Source organism: Leptopilina heterotoma, unplaced genomic scaffold, assembly GCF_015476425.1.
Source record: "Leptopilina heterotoma isolate Lh14 unplaced genomic scaffold, ASM1547642v1 Lhet_142, whole genome shotgun sequence".
In the NCBI taxonomy this organism is placed as follows: Eukaryota; Metazoa; Arthropoda; class Insecta; order Hymenoptera; family Figitidae; genus Leptopilina; species Leptopilina heterotoma.
In genome coordinates, this window is record NW_025110861.1 from 500,851 (window position 1) to 524,189 (window position 23,339).

The 23,339-nt window shown below is 27.9% G+C and overlaps 2 protein-coding genes across 6 annotated transcripts in view; one reads left to right on the forward strand and one right to left on the reverse strand.

The window, feature by feature from the left end:
- The first annotated feature begins 942 nt into the window (after positions 1–942).
- Positions 943–5,560, forward strand: LOC122498091 (cyclin-Q). Of its 2 annotated transcripts, none has more exons than XM_043605653.1 (6): positions 943–1,098; positions 1,482–1,615; positions 1,833–1,930; positions 2,052–2,270; positions 2,373–2,603; positions 5,206–5,560. In XM_043605653.1, exons 2-6 carry the CDS (start codon positions 1,489–1,491, stop codon positions 5,299–5,301), a joined length of 771 nt encoding a protein of 256 aa, XP_043461588.1. In that variant the 5' UTR covers positions 943–1,098; positions 1,482–1,488; the 3' UTR covers positions 5,302–5,560. The 2 variants fall into 2 exon arrangements, with proteins under 2 accessions (XP_043461588.1, XP_043461587.1); XM_043605652.1 differs by having other exon boundaries at positions 944–1,179.
- Positions 5,561–7,570: 2,010 nt separating this feature from the next.
- LOC122498095 (band 7 protein AGAP004871) overlaps positions 7,571–23,339 on the reverse strand; it is a 60,993-nt gene continuing 45,224 nt past the window's right edge. For all 4 annotated transcript variants that reach the window (XM_043605667.1, XM_043605669.1, XM_043605668.1 and 1 more), the window contains 8 exons: positions 11,659–11,765; positions 11,343–11,415; positions 11,174–11,256; positions 10,118–10,321; positions 9,939–9,994; positions 9,715–9,793; positions 9,530–9,631; positions 7,571–7,691 (listed from right to left, as the gene is read on the reverse strand). In XM_043605667.1, the coding sequence (XP_043461602.1) occupies positions 7,587–7,691; positions 9,530–9,631; positions 9,715–9,793; positions 9,939–9,994; positions 10,118–10,321; positions 11,174–11,256; positions 11,343–11,415; positions 11,659–11,765 (809 nt within the window). In that variant the 3' untranslated portion in view covers positions 7,571–7,586. The remainder of the gene's footprint in view (positions 7,692–9,529; positions 9,632–9,714; positions 9,794–9,938; positions 9,995–10,117; positions 10,322–11,173; positions 11,257–11,342; positions 11,416–11,658; positions 11,766–23,339) is intronic.

A 23,339-nucleotide genomic window follows, 5' to 3' on the forward strand; every position in this document is an offset into this window, starting at 1 on the left:
TGTGTTTACCATACTTGTGACCACAGAAATGACTTCGAAAAGTCACGTACACATAGACTTTCATTATGCGACGAAACTTAATTATCAATTGTATAATATGAACGTTATGAACAATTAACAACAATATTATATTGTTGCTAATAGTACAGCATGAATGTATTATTTGAAAATGATATTATTAGTAAACTTTATCTGATTGATTGTTGTAATATTATGGTATAGGATATATACAAATATATATATATATATATATATATATATTTATGTATATATTTGTAACGTATTAATATAATAATAATATTATATTATGATACATTATCAAATTGGTTATCGTTATAATTGTTGTTTATATCTAAATATGATGAGTGCAGTATAAGAGATTTATTGTTACTAGATATGATGTAAATAATTAATAATTGTGTAATTAGTGTGAATGCAAAAGGGTTATGTTCTCTTGTTGTGATACATGTTTTCAATACATAGAGTATGTTTATACGTGTATTAGTGCAGTGCAGTGTTAGTGTTGTGATTCTAAAAACTTCATAGACTTTACAAACTCTATAACAGGGCATGCGCAAAGATTCTGCCATGGACCAAGGGATAAATGCTCCCTCACGAATTCAGTTCTACTTTGGAGTTCTTTCGTAATGTACTTCAGAGTAGTCCCAAAAATAGTTATAAGAATAACTTCGACTTGTGTAATGTTTTTGACTTTAATAAATGTATTGGGTTTACTCGCGAATTTAGTTGGATTAATGATTAATTAATATTATTAATTATTAATTGATCCTTCTTATTTTCGAGGTTTTTCCCTCCGTTTTAACGGAAATTAACTTGTTTTATTTAAATATTTCCGCCTTCCTTTTCAAAGGATTAAACCAAGATTGAACATCAAATCAAATCGCGGATCTTACGCCTGCGCGTAAATAACGTAAATCCGCACGTAACAGTCCTCCTTGTGAGTGTGTTCGCGTGTGTGAACCGGTGTTGATATAAAAACAGTTCGCATGTTTTCTATTTACAAAAACAATATTTTTATAACTAAATCGCCGACAAGAATAAGAATGTTTTAAAAAAATAATCAAAAAAAGATCAAAAGTGAGTTTTGAAATCTCCGATAGTTTTAATAGTCAAAACAAATATGAACCCTTCCGAACCAAACAGTGCTGAAACCTTAAGGTATTAGGTTGTTCTGTGTAAACACGCACATGAAACGCGTTTTTTTTTAATTTGTATTTTCTCAATGTTGCTGTGTGGCATGTTGCACTTTTAAGTCTTTTTTTTTGTCTTATAAATAAAACTTTTATTTAGGATTATTTTCAACACCTAAGAAATTACACACTCGTTTTTCGTGATAATTTTTTTATTGTGATTTGTTTGAAAGCGTTTTCTTATTCAATTCCCTAATATCATTATCAGTTCGTTGCCTTTGACATTTTTTTTCGTAATCTTTTTGTATACAAAAGAATAATATATTGTAGTTCAAAAATGAAGGATGTTATTGACGTTCTCGCCATGCAGAGGGAGAAAAGAAACACTTTACAAAAAAGTATCACCATCGATTATAGTGGTGCGAATGATACTTTTACTGTTTCTAGATTCATTTTCGAGTGCGGTATGTATTTTGAGGTTATGTTACCTTCTGCTTTTAATTCTTTAAATTACTGAATATTTATAAGTATTGTTTGAATTAAATATTAAATATTTATAAGTTACTGAAATAGGTTTTTTTTAAAATATTTATATTCTGAAATATTTTTAAATAAAAACGGTGTTTTTTATTTATGAATAGCAACAAGTTTTTTTCTACTAAACAAGGAATTATTTCACAGGATACAAATTAGAAGCTCATCCGTTGACGATAGCTACAGCTGCAATTTTATATCATAGATTTATAAGAGAAGCTTCTTCAAGTGGTTATGATAACTACGTGAGTATTTTATTGCGTTTCATCACGAAAAACCAATTTTTATTTTAAAACAAAACTCACTCTACAATTACAGTATTTTAAGACGAGATCCCAGTGCATTATTACAATTATATTTTTTTAGTTGATTGCTTCAACGTGCCTTTACCTTGGCGGTAAGGTGAAAGACGATTCATTAAAAATTCGAGACGTAATGAACGTTGCCTACAATACTTTACATAGAGGCTCGCAGCCACTCGAACTTGGAGATCAGTATTGGAGTATGCGGGACGCAATTGTTCAAGCTGAACTTCTCATAATGCGCATGTTAAAATTTCAAGTCAGCCCCGATCATCCGCACAGAGTAAGTACATTAACCTGCGGCAAAGATCTTTGTCTAATTGGCAATTCAATAACTAATGTGATTCCATAAATTAAAATATTAAAACTGAGAATTTCTTTTCAGTACTTGCTGCATTATTTAAGATCTCTGCAAGCTTGGTTCGGCGAGGAGGAATGGTCCAAATATCCTGTAGCTAAAACCAGCATGTCACTGCTGCAAGATTTCCATCATTCACCCTCTGTACTTGATTATCCTCCAAATCTCACTGCCATTGCTTGCATTAATCTTTCGTTACAAATTTACGGAGTTGTCGTTCCTCTAATGGATGAATGCGATCAACAGCCATGGTTCAACGTAAGATAACTTTATATTTTCAATTTTTATCTAAATTTTCAAATTCTTTTTTAATTATTACACTATCCGACAGTATAATACTCTCTGATTTTGAACCTTGAATAATTTTTGTCATTTTCAATAGAATTTATCACGCTGATTACGAATACACAAAAAAAAAATGCTCTAGCATGTCAAGTTTTTGAGAAAATTAGTGTCAAAATGTGAGAAAGGCATTTTTCGACTCTTATTTCGATTGTCAAATTACAATAATCGCAGACTTCGCACTAGATAATTAATTTTCAAAAAGTAGCATAAAGTAGCTTTCAAACTAAAAAAAGTAGCTATCGAAACATTAAACTTGACGACCAAAAAATCTCGTTTTAGTCACTTCACAAAACTGACAAAAATTCCATTCAATATTTTATTTTCCTGTTTATTTTTAAATAATTGAATTCTGTTTAGAAATTTGATGAAAATAGTAGATATTGAAAATCATTGAATTGCGAAAAGTTTTCAAAAATAATTAAATTTTGCAAACAATTCTATATTAAAATTTTTGACAATAATTAAATGTCTGTGTGGTATTTTATTAAATTTTTTTGAAAATAATTGAATCCCTAAAAAACATTTTATTATTTATGAATATAATTGAATTTCCAAGAAGAAATTTATTTTTTTTTTAAATGATTGAATTCTTGCGATGAATATTGTTATTTATGAAAATAATTGAATTTTCCAAAGAATTTTATTAAAATGACTCAAAATAATTGAATTTTTTTATTGATTAATTTAATATAGTATTAAAAATAATTGAAATTCTTCAATGAGTTATATTATTTATGAAAATAATTGAATTCTTGCTTAAAATTTTATCAAATATTTTTTTAAAGAATTGAATTTCCATGAAAAAATGTTATTATTAGTATAAAAGTAATTGAATTATTGTGAAGAATTGTATAAAAATTTTGTTAAATAATTGAAATAATTGAAAATTTAAATTTAAATATTATTGAATTGAAAATTGAAAATTAAATAATTTTTGAAAATCAACTTTTCAAGAGTTTTAATCACAAATTTTGAAAATAATTGAATTCTCAAAATTTTTAATATAATAAATCTTTAAGTGTAAATTTAAAAATGATAATTAATAAAAATTTAGTTTCTAAAAATTCTAATAAAATAATTTTAAAACAAGTAATTCGTAAAATTTTTTCATTCTAATTTTTTGAAATTAAATTATTTTTGATATTTTTTATTACATTTTTTCAATAAGTATTCAAATACTAAAAAAAAATAATAACATTCACATTTTTTAGAATTATTTTTAACATTTTGGAGAAGACAATCAAGTTCAAAGTTTTTTATTAAAATTCTTTAAAAAATTAATTATTATTTTTTTAAATTATATAAAAATTGTTTTAAGAAATTCAATCATTTTCGAAAAATTGCATTACAACAAATTTTTAAAAAGCTGATTCTTAGTATTGTTTTATCATTATTTTTTAAGATTCAATTATCTTCGAACAAAGTATATTAAAATTATTTAAAATTTACTTTTTTAGAGTTGTTAAAATTTCGGAGTTTAGGAAAATGGAAAATTAAATTTTTGTGCCAACACTGAATTAAATAAACGACTTTATCGACTTTTTTTTTATTATTTTCAATCGACTAAAGCGGCTTTTTTGCGCTTAAAGAATTAGAATGTATGTTAAAAGAATAGTACCTCAATTTTTTCTTATTTCTAAAAACAATTAAATTTGTTCTAAAGAATTAAATTCTAAATTAAGATTCTTCTACTTATAAATTAAAATTAACTTAAAAAAATTGTAGTTAAAAATAGTTGTAATTTTTATCAATAATTGTCTGGAAGAAATTAATAATATTTAAATATTCATTTTAAAAATAATTTAAATTAAAATTATTTATAAATAATTTATTTATTTATTTTTATAAATTATTTAAATTTTAAATAATTTTATTCAAAATTGGGAAGAATTAGTTTTTTTTAAAGTACTTTAGTTCTATTTATTAAAGATATTTGAAGTTTTATAAACAATTCTACGAAAATTTTTGAAGTAATTGAAATTTTCTGAAATTCTATAAAAAATAATTGGATTTTCTAAAGAATTTTAATGAAATTTCAAAAAATAATTTTTTTTATAATATGACTCCCCTTGAATTGTTTTTTTTATAAGAATTAGGGAAATAATAAAAATTTTAGGCTCTAAATAAGGGAAAAATAACATCAAATTTTTGTACCTACCTTTTAATGTTAAAATTAGTAAAAAAATTTTCGATATTTGTAAAATTAATTGAATTTTGTGATTCCTGAATTTATGATTAAAAAGAAAATAATTAAAGTTTTTATTTAAACCATTAGTGGATTTCATGTTTTGCAAATTTTCAAAAGAAAAGAAAAAAAATAGTTTTTAGCGGCACAAAATTATAAAAAAGTATCCAAATTATTAAAAATTTTGTCTTTTTCTTTATTTTTTAACTAGTTTCTAATTTCAGTTATTTTGTTATTTTTAGTTTTGTTTTGAATCTTATAATAATGAATAAAATCGTTTGATTTTATTTCTTAATTGAAAAAAAATTAATTGAAGCTGTTTATTAACAGGTTTTCTGCAAGGACTTAACGAGGGACAAACTTTGGGAAATAATGGAAAAAATTATGGCCGCTTATGACGAGGAACCGGAAACAAGGGACAACTAACAAAAGTATTCAGACCATTCTACCAAGAATGGTGAATAGATTTTTTAAAGAATTAATCTAAATCACTTCTCTTTTTGTACTCTACATTTCTTCTCAATTTTTTCACTTTGTTTTTTGTTCTCAATTCTTCTACTTTCCTTTTTTATATTTCGAAAATATAATTATTAACTGTAAGGAACATTCCTTGACCGCTCAAGTCAATGTAAAGTATTATTTATAGCAATAAAGTGGTCAATGAAAGAAAATTACAAAAAGAGTACGTCTAAAAGTTTTTATTTCTTTTATAATATACACACAACTGAAGTAGGAAAATAGATAATTTAAGATCATCGTACAGAATTTATAATAAAAATTGGTTGGATAAACCAGTTTTTTTCCATTGTTTTTTTTCTTATTAACAAAATTATCATTTTATAGAGTAAATGCGAAATTTCGTTTCCAAAAAATTTTTTAAACTCATTTTTATGAATACAGGTGTTTAAAAATTATTTTACGAAAGTTCGCATCTATTTTATTTTTTTTAAAAGTATTTACAAAGTTATGTTTGGTCCAGGAAATCGAGTCACTTAGACAGCTATAATATTTCTTAACTTTCAAATTACTGAGCAGTTAATTTACAAAATGCATTGGAAAAAGGCAATTGACTCGATTTTTTGCAACCCAGTAAAAAGAGTATATAAACGCTTTCAAAAATTTTTTTTCTAACTATAACGAAATTTGCAATTGTTTCAGTACAGAGCTCAAATATATACATTCAATGTTACATACAAGTTAATATATATACACACCTATATGTATATATCTGTTTTTTTAGAGTCCGTTGTCATTTAAAAAAATTAGATAATATTTAATTAAACTTTTACAAAAATAAACCTAAATATTTATAAATAACAAAAATTAGAAAAGGACAGATGTCGAGTGAAAAAAATTTAAGAATTTTCAAATTTATAAAAATCAAAGAATATAGTGCTTACTATTTATAAAATTATAATACATGTTTATTTAAAAGTAATTTAAATTTAAATTTTTAATTTAATTTGAATTTGAATAATTATACTTATTGATTCAATTCTTAAAACTTAATTTTTAATTAATTAATTTTAATTTTAAGTTTTAAATTTATTAATTTCTAAATAAATAGTTTTAAGAGAAGATTCCATTCTTAAGGGGTAAAATAATTATTTTACGAAATCCAAACATATTTGTGATTTAACAAACAATTTTCGTGTTTTTTTTTATTTTTTAGAAAAAGGAAAGAAAAACTTTTTTTTTACTTTTCGTATTTCACTATTTCCACTAAATAAAGTATATAAAAGCCAACACTTATTAATTAATATACAGACTTTGAAATACACGCCTGATGTTAACACGTAATATTTTAATATATACGTATAAATGTAATCTTTGATCAAGTTTCAACAAGATGAATAATTATGATTTTTTATATTTTACTGAATTTTTCTTTTACTTAGATTTAATATCTATTTTCTTCATACATCACATTTATTTATGTATAAATATTTTACTTGTGATAAATGATTTTAAAAAAACATTTTCTTCTCTCCGATTGAAGAGAAACACAAATTTCGATAATAACTCAAAAAAAAAAAAAAAAGAAAAAAATTATTTGAAAAAAATTTTTTAAAATTATTTTCGTAAAACTATTTTTATCAAAAAGGCAAATTTACTTCTGAAGCGTAAAACAATTCTTGTATTTTTTTTTTACAATGTTCACTCAGAAAAAATGTTTCTTTTCGAAAGAATATTTTTTGATAATTGCTTCTAATTTTTTGTAAACAAAAAATTAATTTGGAGAAATTTTCGTTTTCGAAGAAAATGAAGAAAAGAAGAAATAACGAACATTTCTCTCTTTGAGTATTTTAAAAATTTACCCGAAAAATGAATATCTATTCCGCCTTTAGATGGAAAGAGGCCATATTTTGTTGTCTTTTAAATTCGATTGTATTGGTTGTTTTATTCGGCAAGTTAATTGTTGAAGATAATCTTCTATTAAGTCAATTTTTCTTTATCACTATTTTTATTTTAAAATGCAGTGATTCTTTGGACGAATGTAACAAATTCTATATATTCTTGAGAAATAGTCTTTTTATCGTCTGTAAAATTTTTTATTAAATTTCCAATCGCAATCTCCAATCTTTGATGCGATAATTTTTATTCTCTGAATCTTTGAAAGGAGATTTTTTTTCTAAAAAATTCATCCCAAAATCTAGTACGAAAATTCGCAAATTTTGTGTGCGATGCTTTTTTGAATGTCGAATTGTGTTTTAAGCTGACATTGCTTCTTTGGCTTTCATGAAATACGTTATCATATCGATCGGCAACGGGAATACGATGGTGGAATTCTTCTCCGCTGAGATTGTGTTTAAAGTCTGAAAAAATTAGAAAAATATATATTAAAAATAATCATGATAATTATTTATTGATTATATGAAATTTTATGAAAGTAATTACATACAATTTTCATAAATAGATGAACTTCAAAAGATTTTTATTTCAAAATTTATAAAATTTCAATTTTGAATAAATTTTGTAAGAAATTCTAAAGAACTTAAATTTTTGCAAAAATTTTCGAAATTTAAATTATTTATTCTGAAATTAGTTAAATTTTGGAATATGTATATTTAATTAATTATTAAAAATAAAAAAAAATTAACGAGGAATTTTAGTTAAAAACACTAAAAAAAATTTTGATTTTTGGAAAAGTTTCAAATAATTGCAAAAATTAAATTATTTTCAAAAATAATAAAATTCTTCTTCAAAATTCAATTATATTAAAAAATTTAAAGAAATTCTCGTCAAAATTTCAATTTTTTCTATAAATAATAAAATTCTTCTTCAAAATTCAATTATTTTCAAAAATTTTAATAAAATTCTAGGCAAAATTTCAATTATTTGCAAAAAATTTTCTAAATTTAATGACATATAATATAGATTTGAATAAAATTTTCCAAAAGAATTCAATTATTTAAAAAAAATTTTTATTAAAATTCTACGCAAAAGTTTAATCATTTTCATAAATAATAAAATAATTTCAACAGGAATTCTATTATTTACAATTTTTTTTATAAATTTCTTCGCAATAATTCCATTATTTTCAAATGTTCAACATTTTTTTTAAAATCTCCTCAAAATTTCAATTATCTTTATAAATAATAAAATTCTTCTCTAAAATTTAATTATTTTCAAAAATTACAATAAAATTCTTGGCAAAATTTCAATTATTTTCAAAAATTTTCCTCAATATCTATTAGTTTAATCAAATTTTTCAAAAGAATTCAATTATTTAAAAAAAAACTTTTCTTAAAATTCTACGCAAACATTTAATTATTTTCATAAATAATCAAAATTTTCCAGAAATCTAATTATTTTAACTCATAAATTATTATTATTAATTTAATTATATTTAAATAATTGAATTCTCGAAGAATTTGCTAATAAAAATAAAAAATCAAATTTTTTACATGGATTCAATTATTTTTAATATACAATTTGAATCACATTCCTCGAAAAATGTAATTATTCTTAAAAATTTTATTAAAATTCGTCGCAAGAATTCAATTATTAAAAAATTTGTTGATATGGAATCTTAGTTAAAATTTTAGATAATAATTGAATATTAAAAGCATTATAGCGTGAATTTTTAGAAATAATTAAATTTTGAAAAAGTTTCAAATTGAAATCTTTGAAAATCGGAATTTTTCATACTTTTAACTAACAATTCAGTAGACATTTTTTTTTCAAAAAGTGTAATTGAAATTATTCGAAGTTTTTATTTTCAAATATATATTTATTTAATTGAAGAATTTCCGAATAATCGATGAAATTTCGTAAAATTAAATTGTAAACAAATACATTTGATAATTTTCAGAATTTTTAAAAAAATTATTCTAAATAGGTAATTGATTTAAAGAAGAATTTTAATTAAAATTTTTAGAAAATAATAATTCGAATAAGTCATAAGTCATAAGTCATTATTGTCAACTGCACTGTTTGACACGTACAGTGATTTTCAGATTTATTTTGAATACCATAGTGAATGCGACGGAATAAAGACATTTTATATCTTAAGAATTTCTCTAGGATATAAGATATCTTTTAGACATCCTTTAAACGAATATAGTCATCCTAAGGATGTCCTAAAGACGTCCCAGTGTCCACTGGGTTTATAAATGAAGATATTGTTCCAAAAAATGATGGATTTATTTACCTGAAGGTAGCGAAGTTGAAGTGCTGCAGGAGAATCTCCAATAACTTCTGAAGCTTCTCGGAGAGCTCTGCTAGCTTTCTGTTCTCCCTCAGCGGCAATGACCTGATCAAATATAAACCAGTTAGTAACGTATCTTTCCAGTTACAAACAAAGAATAAGATTTGAATTAAAAAAACTCGTCATACCTTAGCGCGGGCCTCTCGTGCGGCTTCAGCTTCTGCAGCCATAGCCCTCTGGAGTTGAACTGGGAGACGAACGTCCTTACTAGATTATAAAATTAAAGAAATTAGTGATTATTAATACAGAATACAATCTTAAAATGTTTAAATAATTTCTATTAGAAATCAATCGGAAACAACTGATTCTTATTTTGTTGTTATTATTTGAATTCATCAGGTTTAAGACTTACATTTCAACACGTTCGACTTTAATGCCCCAAGTATCAGTGGCTTCATCTAATGATGCCTGCAACACGAAGTAAGTTTATTATATAAAAATATACTTTTGATAAATAATTTTTGTGCAACGATTTTTTTGGTTTATTATTCTTTACAATTTTAATGATAGAATATTAATGTAAAATTCTACCTGCATGGTTCCAGAAAGAGTCTCCCGTTCGCTCAATATTTCATGAAGAGGTCGTGTACCCATTGTGTTTCGTAAAGTAGTTTGAGCAAGAAGTCTTGTACTGTGGTGAGCATTTTCAACATTAGCAATCGAAATTGTCGCATTATGAACTCTATAGTAAACAACAGCATCCACCGAAACAGTTACACTGTCTTTGGTTAGAACCTAAAAAGAACAAAGACGTTTGTTTAGACGTTTATTTATTAATTTATTTACAGGATAACTTTAGACAGAGATTGGGAACCCAAATAACTGAATACAACTACTAATATTGCAAATCGTATTGTAATTATTTATACACTCGCATTTGATTGAATCACCTTGCTATTATGGGATTTCTCATCAGACGAGAGGGAAACTAGAAAACCTCTCCTGAGTACAACCGGTTTTATCGACAGTCAAGTTCTAATGGTGTGTACTGCACAATAATCGACGAGTGCACTTAATTACACCTTGACGTCAAACTTTCCGCTTGATATGCCTCGAAAGTAGTAAAAACACTGGGCTACAGCGATAGTGGAGGCGCAGTCATCCACATAGTACAGAACCGTACTCAAGTGAGTTTAACCTCGATGATTGCAAGCCAAAGAGTTTCATCACCCCAGCAATATCATCGGATTTATTTTGTTCCATTATTTTGTAACTGATGATATAGTTCGGGTTTGTGCTAAGATAATTTACCTAGATCCGGCAAAGTCCTAGTGATACGTGGACTAACTCAAAAATCCCATTAGTAAGAAAAGGATAGACATAACTTTGTCCTTTTCTTACTAATGGGAAATTTTAGTTAGTCCACGTGCCACCAGAACCCTTGCCGGATCTAGGTAAATTATCTTAGGTTTGTGATCGTGGAGGTTAAGTACTTTTAAATAGGAATGAATCAGTCTTGTACAATTATGGTTTCCCTAAAGTCTAAGTTATTCGTTTCTGCCTTAAGAAATACTTAAACAATAGTTATTTTTAGTCTTTCTAAACTAGGGTCCCATCTTAAATGAAATAAAAAGTTCAGTTATATACCTCTTGTGGTGGGACATCGTAAGTTCGAGTTCTAAGATCCACTCTTGCATAAGCATCGATGCAGGGCAAAATGAAGAATATACCTAAAGCAAAGACAAATTTATATTTGTACAACTATTATATACAAAATAAGGTATCTTAAATAATTGGTATGTTATAAATAAATTACCAGGGCCTTTTGCTCCTCCAGACAAAAGTCGTCCAAGTCGAAAGATAACAGCTCTTTCATATTCTTGTACAACCTGAAAATCATCAAAAAATATTCTAGATTTAAAAATATCTAAACATACTTCATAGTAATTTATTAATAATTTACGATTCCTTAAGAGCATCTGGATATTTTAGGATATTCTACAGACATTCCAAGGATATTCGGAAATTATGTTAATAATAAATAATTGTGATAATAATCTGACTGGTTATAAAATAAACAAACAATAACTCAGATGTAAATTAATAAACGAATTGCAAATTGAATTTCTCACCTTAAAACAAACGAAAAGGGAAAATGGCATAGTAAGAACAACTAACACCCATGATAATCCAACTAAAACCTTTCCAAAAGCTGTTGCATCGTCCTTAGTCGTATTCTCTGTAACAAAAAAATTTGTTATAAGTTAAAGTATTCAAAATATTAAAAAGAAATTTTCATTTTTCTTCAAAGAAAGTTTAAACTTTCGAAAATATTTTATAGATTCTTTGAAGGACTTATTGTCAGTACTTAGTTAATAGATGATATAAGGTAATATATTTCGTTCAGACTAATGTAAGCCGTAAGTGAATGAGGATTTTATATATTTGTTAGTTTCTATTTTGATTCTGTAATGATTTTGAAAATAGTTTCATAATTTTATTTATAGATGTAATTACAAATATTGAAATCTTAATTAAAAAACTTTACTCACTATTCTCAAGTTGAGAACTTTATTATTCCTCCTGACAAGCTTAGCTCAGTAAATAAATTATTAAAATAAACTCAGCAAAGAAAAGCTCTTGAATCACAAACTTTTTTTGTTTTTAAACCAGTGAGTTTCTAAATTGTAATTGAAAAACTTTCCTCATTGTTGTCTCAATAATAGATAGTTGAAGAAATGAAAATTTAAAGTCAACATTTAGATGCATATTTATTTTCCAAAAATAATGCATTTTTGTAGGTCGTATCACCATTTTTATAAATATTTATTCACTTCTAACAATTTTACAATGGTATCGCAACCCATATAAAATCTCGATGTTTTAAAAAAAATTTATCGGCTTTAAGGTGATGCACAGTGGCTAATTTCTCAAGAAACCTACAGTCCAAAAAAAATAACTGGTTAATTTATACTTTTTACTCTCTAATAAGATGATAAATTTAAAAGAGAGGAGAAGCAGGATGGGAATAAACAGAATAGACGATAAAGTTGGGATAACATAAGTGTACAAGTGGCAAAAAGTATTAGGGTATTAGGATAGGTTTAATGTGTATATAGGTTAAGTTAGAATTAAATAATTCTGTATTCTTTTTCTGAGTGTATTTTTTGACACAGCGACAAGGGGTTTAAACTTTCCCACATTATGTATTCTTTTTTGCGATTTATAGATCATCTTATTCGTAAGTAGAGAAAAGTTTTTTAAGAAACTTTAAGCTGACCAAGAAGGTGATAAAGGAACGCAGTGATTGACCACCTAGTAGCCACATCGTCTACTATGGAACCAACGTAATCGACAAAGATATTAATATTAATATTGTGACGGAAAAATTTATTCATGGCGTTAGTGGATTACTTGATCGAATATCTTAATGAAGGTAAGGATTGACTAATTAGACTGTGTATTATAACTCTTTTAATTTTTTACTTATTGGTGAATAAATCGACTATTGGCATACTGAAACCTATTCAATTAGCTTTTTAGGATAAGCACATTTGACAATTTGAGTCAATCATAATTTTCTCTAAAACTATAAATATTGATTATAAAGATACAACGTGAAAAAGCCGTGGATTACTTTTGACGTCGTCTCTTAAAAGTCGTACCCCTTTAACTATTTATTCCCAGCGGACTCTCCACTGAAAATTTTGATTTATTTCGACTTTACTGTTGACATGTTGTTGGTAAACTTGTTTCCGATTCGTTAGATCCGTCTAAAAGTTAAAATGATGATAGATTGCAATGTTCTCTAAAAGTAATCGCAAAATTATGAGGGTTTTTTTATACCTGTTTAAGAAGACCGTTAATTAATTAAAACTGATTTTAATATTCTTCTTACCATACTCGAATTTTCTACAAGAAGCTATTAATTTTAAAGATAGACAGAAAAGTGATAATCCATTAATCACAAACTTCAATTTTTTGTCAATGATATAACATTTATGTTAAATCTTAAAAATTTAAATCTTTAAAAGTAGAGACGCAAAGTTTTCTTAATTAAGGAATCCTTTACACATGAAGAAAGAGGTAGAAGAGGTATATGCAGAGGTTTTAGGGGAGGGGGTCCTAAAATTAAAAAAATTACACGTAACGCAATGGTAACGAAGGGGGTCTAAAAAGTCTGAAAAATTGGTAACGTAGTAATGTTGACTAACTAAAAAATTTCACTAGTAAGAAAAGAATAGACATATATCTTCGTCCTTTTCTTACTAATGCGATTTTCTAGTTGGTCCACATGCCATCAGGTCTCTTGCCGGATCTATAGGTAAATTATCATAGGTTAAACGAAGAAGTGTAACGTGAGGATATTCTCGAAACCATAAAATTAATTTCAGACAGGAGAGTAGAACAATTTACAGAACTATTCAATAATTAATACAAATGAAACGTGACGACTACTATAGCCAGGACCCAGGAGGAGAAACGTTAAGATGAGGAGGGAAGAACAGTTTAAAACGTTTCCAATTAACCTAATGTCATCTACAGATACACTGTAAAAAGTCTTAAGGGAATTTTACTAGACTGATAATAGGAATGTTTATTACCTAGTTTTAATATGTCACTTTTACATAAACTTGTAATTGTGACATATTAAAAACGGCAATATTCCTTTTTCTCCAGGAAAAAAAAGTTCCATATTTTGGATAATTGACATGTAGAAACTAGTAAGGTTAACGTTCGCATTTAGGAATTTTCCCATCTGCTGTATTTTCACCGTCACTTGTCATTTCGCTACATCTATAGTGGGCAATATTATTACCTACAGTAAAAGTATTAAATTCGCCGGAGATTTGATAATCGACACATTTAATATGGCAAAATTACAAGATTTCGTATTTTTCATTTTAAATTCTGTATTTTTGACGCATTAAATGAAGTTTTTTTGCCAAGGATTTTGTAAAATAAAATTACCAACTTTAGGAAAATTTCCTTAAGACTTTTTACAGTGTATTCTCTAAGTACATAATAAATGACTTAATTTTAGGGTAAATTTGTAAATGCAGATTAACAGAATAGCCTACCATTGTACGATATGCGTCTATCAATCAAATAACATTTTGATTAGTTGATTGTGGGATTTGTATTCTGTTATATTATCAAAGTCCAATAATGAGCTAGCATCAGAGTAAGTGGCTTTGATATAGCGGTGGATAATAATTGTTTCGGGATTGTTATTCAGCCAACAGAATCGAGAAACACAAATCATTCAAATTCGTTGCACAAATTCAAGTTAAAAACTGTTTAGAAATTTATTTAAGAGATAGTCTATTAGAAGAAAAATAGATTAGGGTAGTGGTTCCTTCTCCTACTTGTCTATTGTTCTGGGAAAGAGATGGGAGCATTGCTTTTAAGAGTGTAGCGATTTTAAAACAAAAGAAAGAGGAGTGATTGTGAAAAATTACATTAATGAATTATCAATACTGTATTAGTCGTAATTACAGGGTAGTTACTCTAAAAGTGCTAATTAACTGATTTCCCTTTCTGTTGTTTTAAGCAAGTAATTCTTGACATAATGAAATAACATTTCTTACAATATGCGTGAGAGTGTATGTGGGTTCATTGGATTTAATTCTCTTTAGTTTCATCTTGTTAGTAACGTGAAGTATATTTTATACTTGAATATCCGTATAATTGTTAATTAAACATCTCGTAAAACAATAAATAATATGTAAACAAATAATTAGGTATTTTCGGCGTACACAAGAAATCAATAGTTACTGGAGTCGTTGTTTCGTGGTTGAACGTTGGCTAACAGGGAATGTCCACATTAGTTGGTAAATTCTCATACTGTCTATACTGATCAATAGTAACTAACATAGCGGACGAGGATGGTTAATTTTCTTGCAAAAATTTTTTTTTTTAAATTAAGGACAATCATTTTACAAACAAAGTCCGCCCTAGAGGGAGGATCAACAATGGATGACCTATCCCTTCTTCTGATTGGCAAACCGGAAAGACACTATTAAAGTATTTGATAATATCTTTCTTTCGTTCACCGTCTTGAGAGTTGTGATTTTCATGAAATCTGAATTTGAATGATTTTGCGCATGATTAATTGTCAGTGTACGTCATATGGTCAGCGACCTTTTCCTAGTCTCTTTCAAATGCTGTTCAGTGGGAATAAGAAAGAAGGGTTCTTCCGGAACCTACGTGAATTATCAGAAGGTCGTCAGTTGATTTTCAGATGTCCAGATAAACTTTTTATATATAAATTCCTGGGGTTGAGTTAAAGTAAAATTTCCAAAAATAATAATTTCCCCTAAAAATTGTTTTAATTAGATCTGAATGAAAAAACCTTTCCACGTGGGTTTCAAGAGAGTTTATTAATTAATTGTACAGTTTTTATTAATTAATTTGAGTTTGGATTGTATTAATGAATTGTTGTTTTGTTAAATGTGCGTTTTAATAAATTTTCGATCATTGAGGACCGGAGGAGAGTGCCAGAAAGAGTAGTGATATTGGTAGCGTCTCAACGGTCTTGTTTAGAAAAGTTCGTTTGGTTGTTCGTTGTTCAGAGGACCGTTTTGCATCACGCCATCGGCTTGGTATAAAACCAATTCTTAAATGTCCTACTTTCTTCAGCCACTATCCGCTTCTTCTGGGTTGGTGACTACAAACCGTGAGCTTCATCCCTCTGAGGTTGGGTCCAAAGTCCAAATTTTCCAGTCAATAATTTTGTGCACATTTCTAACATCCAATTTTCTTTATGACTGTATAAATTCTCTACTTTTCTATAGTTCTCGATTAACTTACATTTATAAGATAAATGTTATCAATTATAAGCAAATGTTTTAAGTTTTTCGTAAACATTGCAGAAACATGGGAAAAATCGGAAGATGAGTGTAAATAAATTAATTTTTTGAATTTATTTACGTTGAAGTTAGAAAGTTTTTCGTAACACCATAAAGTAAACAGATCCATAAATTTAACGTATGACGATGTTGAGGTTACGTTAACGATGTCTATACATGCAATTAATTACAGAATCATAATTATAATCAATTACTGACTATTACAATATCAATTACAGTGTATGTATCAAGTATGCTTCTATTAACGAGAAGGAGTATCTAGACACTGAGAGGGAAAGTGGTGGCTACCTACTGCCCGCACCGCTTCCAGATCAATAATATAAGAATGATTGATAGTTCTAAGAGGACTTCTTCAGCTCAATTTATATCATATCAATAATTTGGTATGATTCAGGTAACGGTATTGCTTTCTTCCTCTTTCGAAGATAAATAACAGAATGTCTCTCTTTACCTAATTTGCATATTTACTCTTTTCATAGAAGGATCATTGTTTTTAAATTTTTCAATAATAGAGAAGTTCACGGCTTCTTACTTTCCATAATGATTAATACATACATTTAGGAAGTAATTAAATCTACGTAAAATTATTATTGTTCAAAATGTATCCCTTTTGTGAACTTAATGTCCTCTCTCTTTTGAAATCTCTTATCAGTATTGAAATTGTATTCCATAAAATAGTACTAAATTCATTTGTAAGGAAATTTTTAAAGGGAAACTTGTAACGTTACTAGGCAAAAATACGAGTGTCTGAATAAAATATAATTTTATATATAGACCATAATTTTAACTTTCATAATATGTAGTACATAATTTAAAAATAACTTTTAAAAACAGAAATTTAAAGAAAGAATTTACACGCGTAACCCAGAATAAAAAGTTCTTATTTCTGATATGATGTTTTGTGACCTTTCATATTTTTAGACTGAAAGAAAATATTCTTATTTTTCCAGGTATAGAGGAAAATATAATAAAAGGCAAGTATAATGCAATTCTTATTACCCTTATTAATCTTATTGCCCTTTGACTTATAAAATTGCAAAAATAATATGCTTTTTATAAGAAGTTATGACAATGCAATATAAAATTTATTAAATCAGATATTATTTCTAAAATGTTTCCTTAGACACAGGAGGATCGATCTTATTGATTGCAGGTAGTCGCTATATACTATGTATTTACTTCTTTTTTACAACGTTCTAAAGAATTTCTAAGCTTAGATATGATACAACATTTTCATAAATAATTAAATACTGTACTTGCACTTCCTTTTCGATCAATGTCATTGAAATCGCAGGTCATAAGAACTTTTCACTTGTATTCTTTTTTGCAATATTTTCCAAGCATAGTGTAAATACAAATACATTTTTTTTTCTGTATATTTTGAAAAATTTGTTATTCTAAGATAATTTGGGATATTGATCAGGAATTGAATGGTTACATTCTGCGGACTATTGGAATGGGGCCAAAATTATATGGGCATTCTGAATCGATTACGAAGTTTTACTTCATTAATAGATAATATAGGACTTATTGAAGATCCTGAATATTGTATGTGGAGAGAAAGAGGAACTTCGGTCTTATATTCACTTTTCCTACCTATATAATTTGGGGTGTTATTTGATAGACTTAAGTCCCTTTGGGTTCATGCAGTTGTTGAAAAATCAATCAAATAAGAAAATCTGAATCTTTATTAGCAAAAATAATAAATTAATTTCTGACTTTTAGATTATAAAATAAACAATTTAATTTTCTATTACAATCGGAGATTAAATTGAAGTTTTTTTAACGGTAGAAAATTATATATAGGTAGTATCAGGTTTGAAAGAAATTCGAGAACAGTTCAGGTTCAGTGAATAAATAGGTGATTGGTGCAAGCTGAATGGATACGGGACAAGCTTTTACGCTACAATATAGAGAATATTGAAATTCGTATATTCTTTTCTTCACCGTTAAGCGTACTATAACATTTTTTTTATCAGTTGCTCGTCAATTTTAGAATTACTAATTACAGATAAATAATACTTTACAATATTATAATTGAAACGTAATGACTAATGTTAACTTTCAAAATTTAAATTCTTTGTGTATTGACTAAAGGGACTTCCAAGTCTTCCATTAGTGGACTTTTCCAATTGTTAAAATTCCTAATCGTAACAACAAATCAAAACGAGATTTTCCCTCCAAACAACACTTCAATAAATGCAAAGATGCATTCAGTTTTATAAAATTGCAATAAAGAAATATTAGTATAAAAATGACTCGCAATTTAAGAGAAATGCTTTTTCACGTAATTCCGTCTTATATTGGCCATTGTCCAGGACAAATGCAACTGGTGTTTCAATATTAAGATTATAAATCAAAATGATTACATCTCAGTTTTCTCCACGGTGCTCGATATGAGAAACATGTTAAGTAGGGAAATAAATTTCTACGGAAGTACTTTTTTCAGTGTACCTATAGCAGAAGAGATGTCTGAGAAATGAGAACAGATTTAAAAATGAATTTTTAACAAGAGTAAACTATAGTTAGACTATTAACTATAACAGCTTTATAAACATATATAATGTGGTTGCAAGGGAATTACTTTCTTATTCAATTCTTTATAGAATTTATGTTCACTTCTTTCAAACTTGTTTTATTATTTATCTATACTAATGGTCTTAACACTCTTTGTCTTTCACTATTGTATTCTGTCTAAATTTAGTGCTTTAAATATTTACGAATGCTCTCTTTTTCACAGGTTTAAGATTGAGTAGGTTAAAGACGACTTTAAACTTCGCAGGTGGAGGTTTCTTCTTAGTTATATAAATTGTTTTCGAGAATAAACTGTTTGCAATTATAAAAGAACTATGTGAATTGTAGAAGTTTTTTTATTGGTTTATACGCCCGTCTTAAGCTTATCTAGCTATAGAAGTGTTTTTGTATTCTTACAATTCTCTTATAATTTTTCAAGGCATAAACTAATATACTAGATTTTTGCATCTATAGAACGACTTGAAGTAGGAGTACTCATATTTGCTTGGACCACCCGTGTAATTGGTTTTGCAGAGGAACCTGAATAAGATCGACCCACTAAAAACCGCTCCCGTCTTTTACTGGACTTATCTTCAACTTACGGATCTACTTTTCGGCATTAAACTTTGCAAGTGGAGATCACTTCTTAGTATTGGCTTCTAGAGAATATCTTCCAGCCTCTGCTGCACCTCATCTACCTGGGTACCAAGTCTCGGATTCCGAGAGTAACTCTTCTGTCTATCGACTGTACCTTTCCCATGCCATCCCATGTTATGTAGGGATGACCGCTATGTTCGAGTCGACCCACTAAAAACCACTCCCGTCTTAATCTGGACTATTCTTCAACCCACGAAACTCTATCTATTGGCTTCGAACTTCTTGGAGTGATGGCCCCATTATGTCGCAGTGGGAATTCTTCCTTAAGGGTCGACCTGAAGACTCCGCATCCACCGCTGCCTGCGACATCGTGGACATCAATTTTATCGCCGCACTTTTCTTTACATAAGAAGCAGGTTGGGTTTCTTTTGCAAGACGCCGAGATATGACTGGCCTTGCTGCACCTGAAGCACGCAGCCTATCTGTCTACCGCCTTAAAACATCTTCCTATGTGGCCGTATCCAAGACCATTCATCTTGTTCTGATTGGGCACGACTTAAAGCCTACCTTTATGCGTCCCAACTTTTCAAGCCTTTCAGCTCCTTCCATGTTCGTGACTACAACAGCGAGCTTCAAACCACGCTTTTTGGGCCCTAGGTCCGTCAATCTTTTGCTAGTTGATGTGTTCCTAAAATTTCCACCAAAGCTTCCTGGACTTCGGCATTGTCAGTAAGGCAATCCAGGTCACGGATCCCCAATGTGACCTTTTGATCCACCGTCTGCACTTTACCAAGCTCTCCTACGACCCTTGTCACCTCCTCGGTGAACTTCTCCTTATCTCTTTATTTTTATAAGAAGGTCACTTTTCTTCGTAGGTCTTGCTCCTACTACTCTTGCCTGGCTAGCATCAGGTTCAGACTCTCTTTTAATCTTTCCCAAGACATCAGCAAAACTAATTCCTTTAGCTACCTTGACAATCATTATTGTCTGATAAAGTTTAAGGAGATGGACAGATCAATTAGACAAACGACGATGATCACGACAAATAGGGGGACAAATAGTGACAAATAGGGGGATCCTTCAAACAAGTGACGAGGGAACTCACTTCTAAAATTTTGACGAAAGAAAAAGCATTTTTCTAAACAATTATTCATATTTGAATTAATATTAATACTCGCGAGTAAATTTTAATAGAATATTATTGACGCGGCCGTCATTATATCGTCCAATATATTCTTTTCTGTGGAATCCAATTTTTGGAACTACTTACACTACTGTGCAATATATTTATAATTATTTTAAAATCATATTGGCCTACATTGTTATGAGTATTTCTTTTATTTTTATATTATAATGATGTATGTTGGATGTATGTGGAGAAATATATTATTTTGATTTAGGAATCATAATATAATATGTATATTTAATTTGGCAAGTAGTTTTTGGCCTTATAATTGAAATCAATGAATATCTATTACTGATTTCTATTGATTCAATTTGAGGGAAGAATTATTGATTAGTTTGCACGAAATATGAAAATTATGTTCCCAAAAACAATTAGCCTTTTAACAAATAATCAATAAATGTATATACGAATTGTTCTGAAATTATATTTTCTAAGTAAACAATGTTTCCTTTAACTACAAATATTGAATCTGATTGTAAATAATAGCGTCGTCAAGAAAATTCTAAATACATTTTTTTGTGTACTTTAGGGTTAACTTAATATGCTCAAGCGTGGCTAATGTGCAACGCAGTACATTAATTTTACGTATTTACAAAGAAATTGACTATTTTAGTTTGTTATTGTTTATTGAATTATAATTTCCACAGTTCATAATGGACCATAAATGGGTAACAAAATTAGACATAAAAACCGTTAATTGTAATTTAAAATTTATCGAAAACTATGATAAAAAAATAAGGAAAAAATAAGTTATTGTAGACTAAGAATATATTGATTCAAGCATTGTAAGAATTTCGTCAATAAAATTATAGGTATAATTGGTTCCTTCACCCTATCACGTGGAATACTCCAAATTTGACGTGGATGGATATATTGTACTTTAGAGACGATTTCAATAAATTATTAATATTGATTTTAAACACAAAGAAGTAAATCTACATATATAGATAAATTATATGATGTAACTAGAAAAAGTATTTTTGCTATTTTTAACCCTCATGAAGTCTTAATGCATGTGAATCAATAAAAAATTCAAATTAAAGAATAGTACAATTTCCCATGTAATTTCCAAAGTTCCTTTACTTATAAGTGCATTTGTTTTCAGAAAATCGAAACATTTATTTCGTAAATGCTCTACCAAAAACATAAGCTATATGGAAGTGGTTTTCAAATTTTTTTAAATTCATATATGAAATGTGTAAATATTTTATATTTAATCCCTTGACTGTTCATGTCACATATGGAGCTATTCATAAATTACGTAACGCCGTTTTTGGTCATTTTAGACCCCCCCCCTCCCCCATGTAACAAACTTTTACATACATTAGCGCCATTTTTATAATGAGTGTAACAAATATCTTGACCCCCCCCCCTATCCCCTTGAAGCGTTACGTAATTTATAAACCCTAAATGGACCTTATTCGCTGATTCCGAATCTGATGTCAGATTTTTAAAATTCAAAATGGCGGATCCATTATGAGTAACAGAAAATTTTTAAAATTAACCTACTTGTCTAAAAATGGGTTTCTGAGAGGCTTTTGGGATCATCGAATTCGAATTTAATTTTAGATTCAAAAAAATTAAAATGGAGGATAAAATATGGCCTAAACTATTTTTGCCTTTGGCCATGGTTTTTTAGATTTTCGGACATGATCAAAATGTTAATAATTTGAGGATTCAAAATATTTTTGTAATGGACTATATGAAATATGAAAAAAAGTTTCTAATTATTAATATAAAATTATGTTAAAATTATGCGGTATACTTATAGTTAATTAAATAGAATTTATTATAAACTACGGACTATGATTTACTTGCATAAACTGTATAAAAATGATGAAGAAATTTTCATTTCCACTGGCATCATACTGAACAACAAAAGTCAATGATTTTTCTTCAAGAAAAGAAGCGACAACAGGTGAATTTCAAAGGATGAAGGAAATAATCACAATGAGCATTTGAAAATCGATCCATGCTTGCGCACATTTCGTCCTTCTTTCACACGCCCTGTGGCTTCCATGAAACATAATGCGTAATTGTAGTATAATTTGTTACCAAAGTAACAGTTTGATAAAAAAAAATCAACATTCCACTAAAAATTCATGTAAATCCAAATAAATTCCCTTAAATGATGAAAAAATTCAAAGCCAAACTTAAAAATTGTTTAAAATATTTGCAATAGATACGAAAATAAATAAACAAACAAGTTAGAGAACAAACGTCATTTTACAAATTTTTTAATGATAACATTATTCTACAAAAAAATTAAACTAAAATGTAATTGCAACACAATAAAATAACACTAAAATATTGTAACAAATTTATAGTTATTATAAAAATAGATACCTGACTATAAGCTAAAGTATTTATGCTTAAATTATTAACCCACATAGCACCATAGTATGAGGTAAGGTTATGTTGAGTACTAATCGTAAGGCACATAAGGTTACACAATATTGCTGCGGTAGACCTGAGGTGAACTAAAAACTTCCGCCATGGAGGTAAGGTTACATGTTAGGGTGTGGTGAGTATATATGATAAGGCCATGGTAACCTTACACGTTAAGGTTAAGGTAACCTTACACGTTAAGGTTGATGTAACCTTACACGTTAAGGTTGAGGTAACGTTACATGTTAAGGTTGAG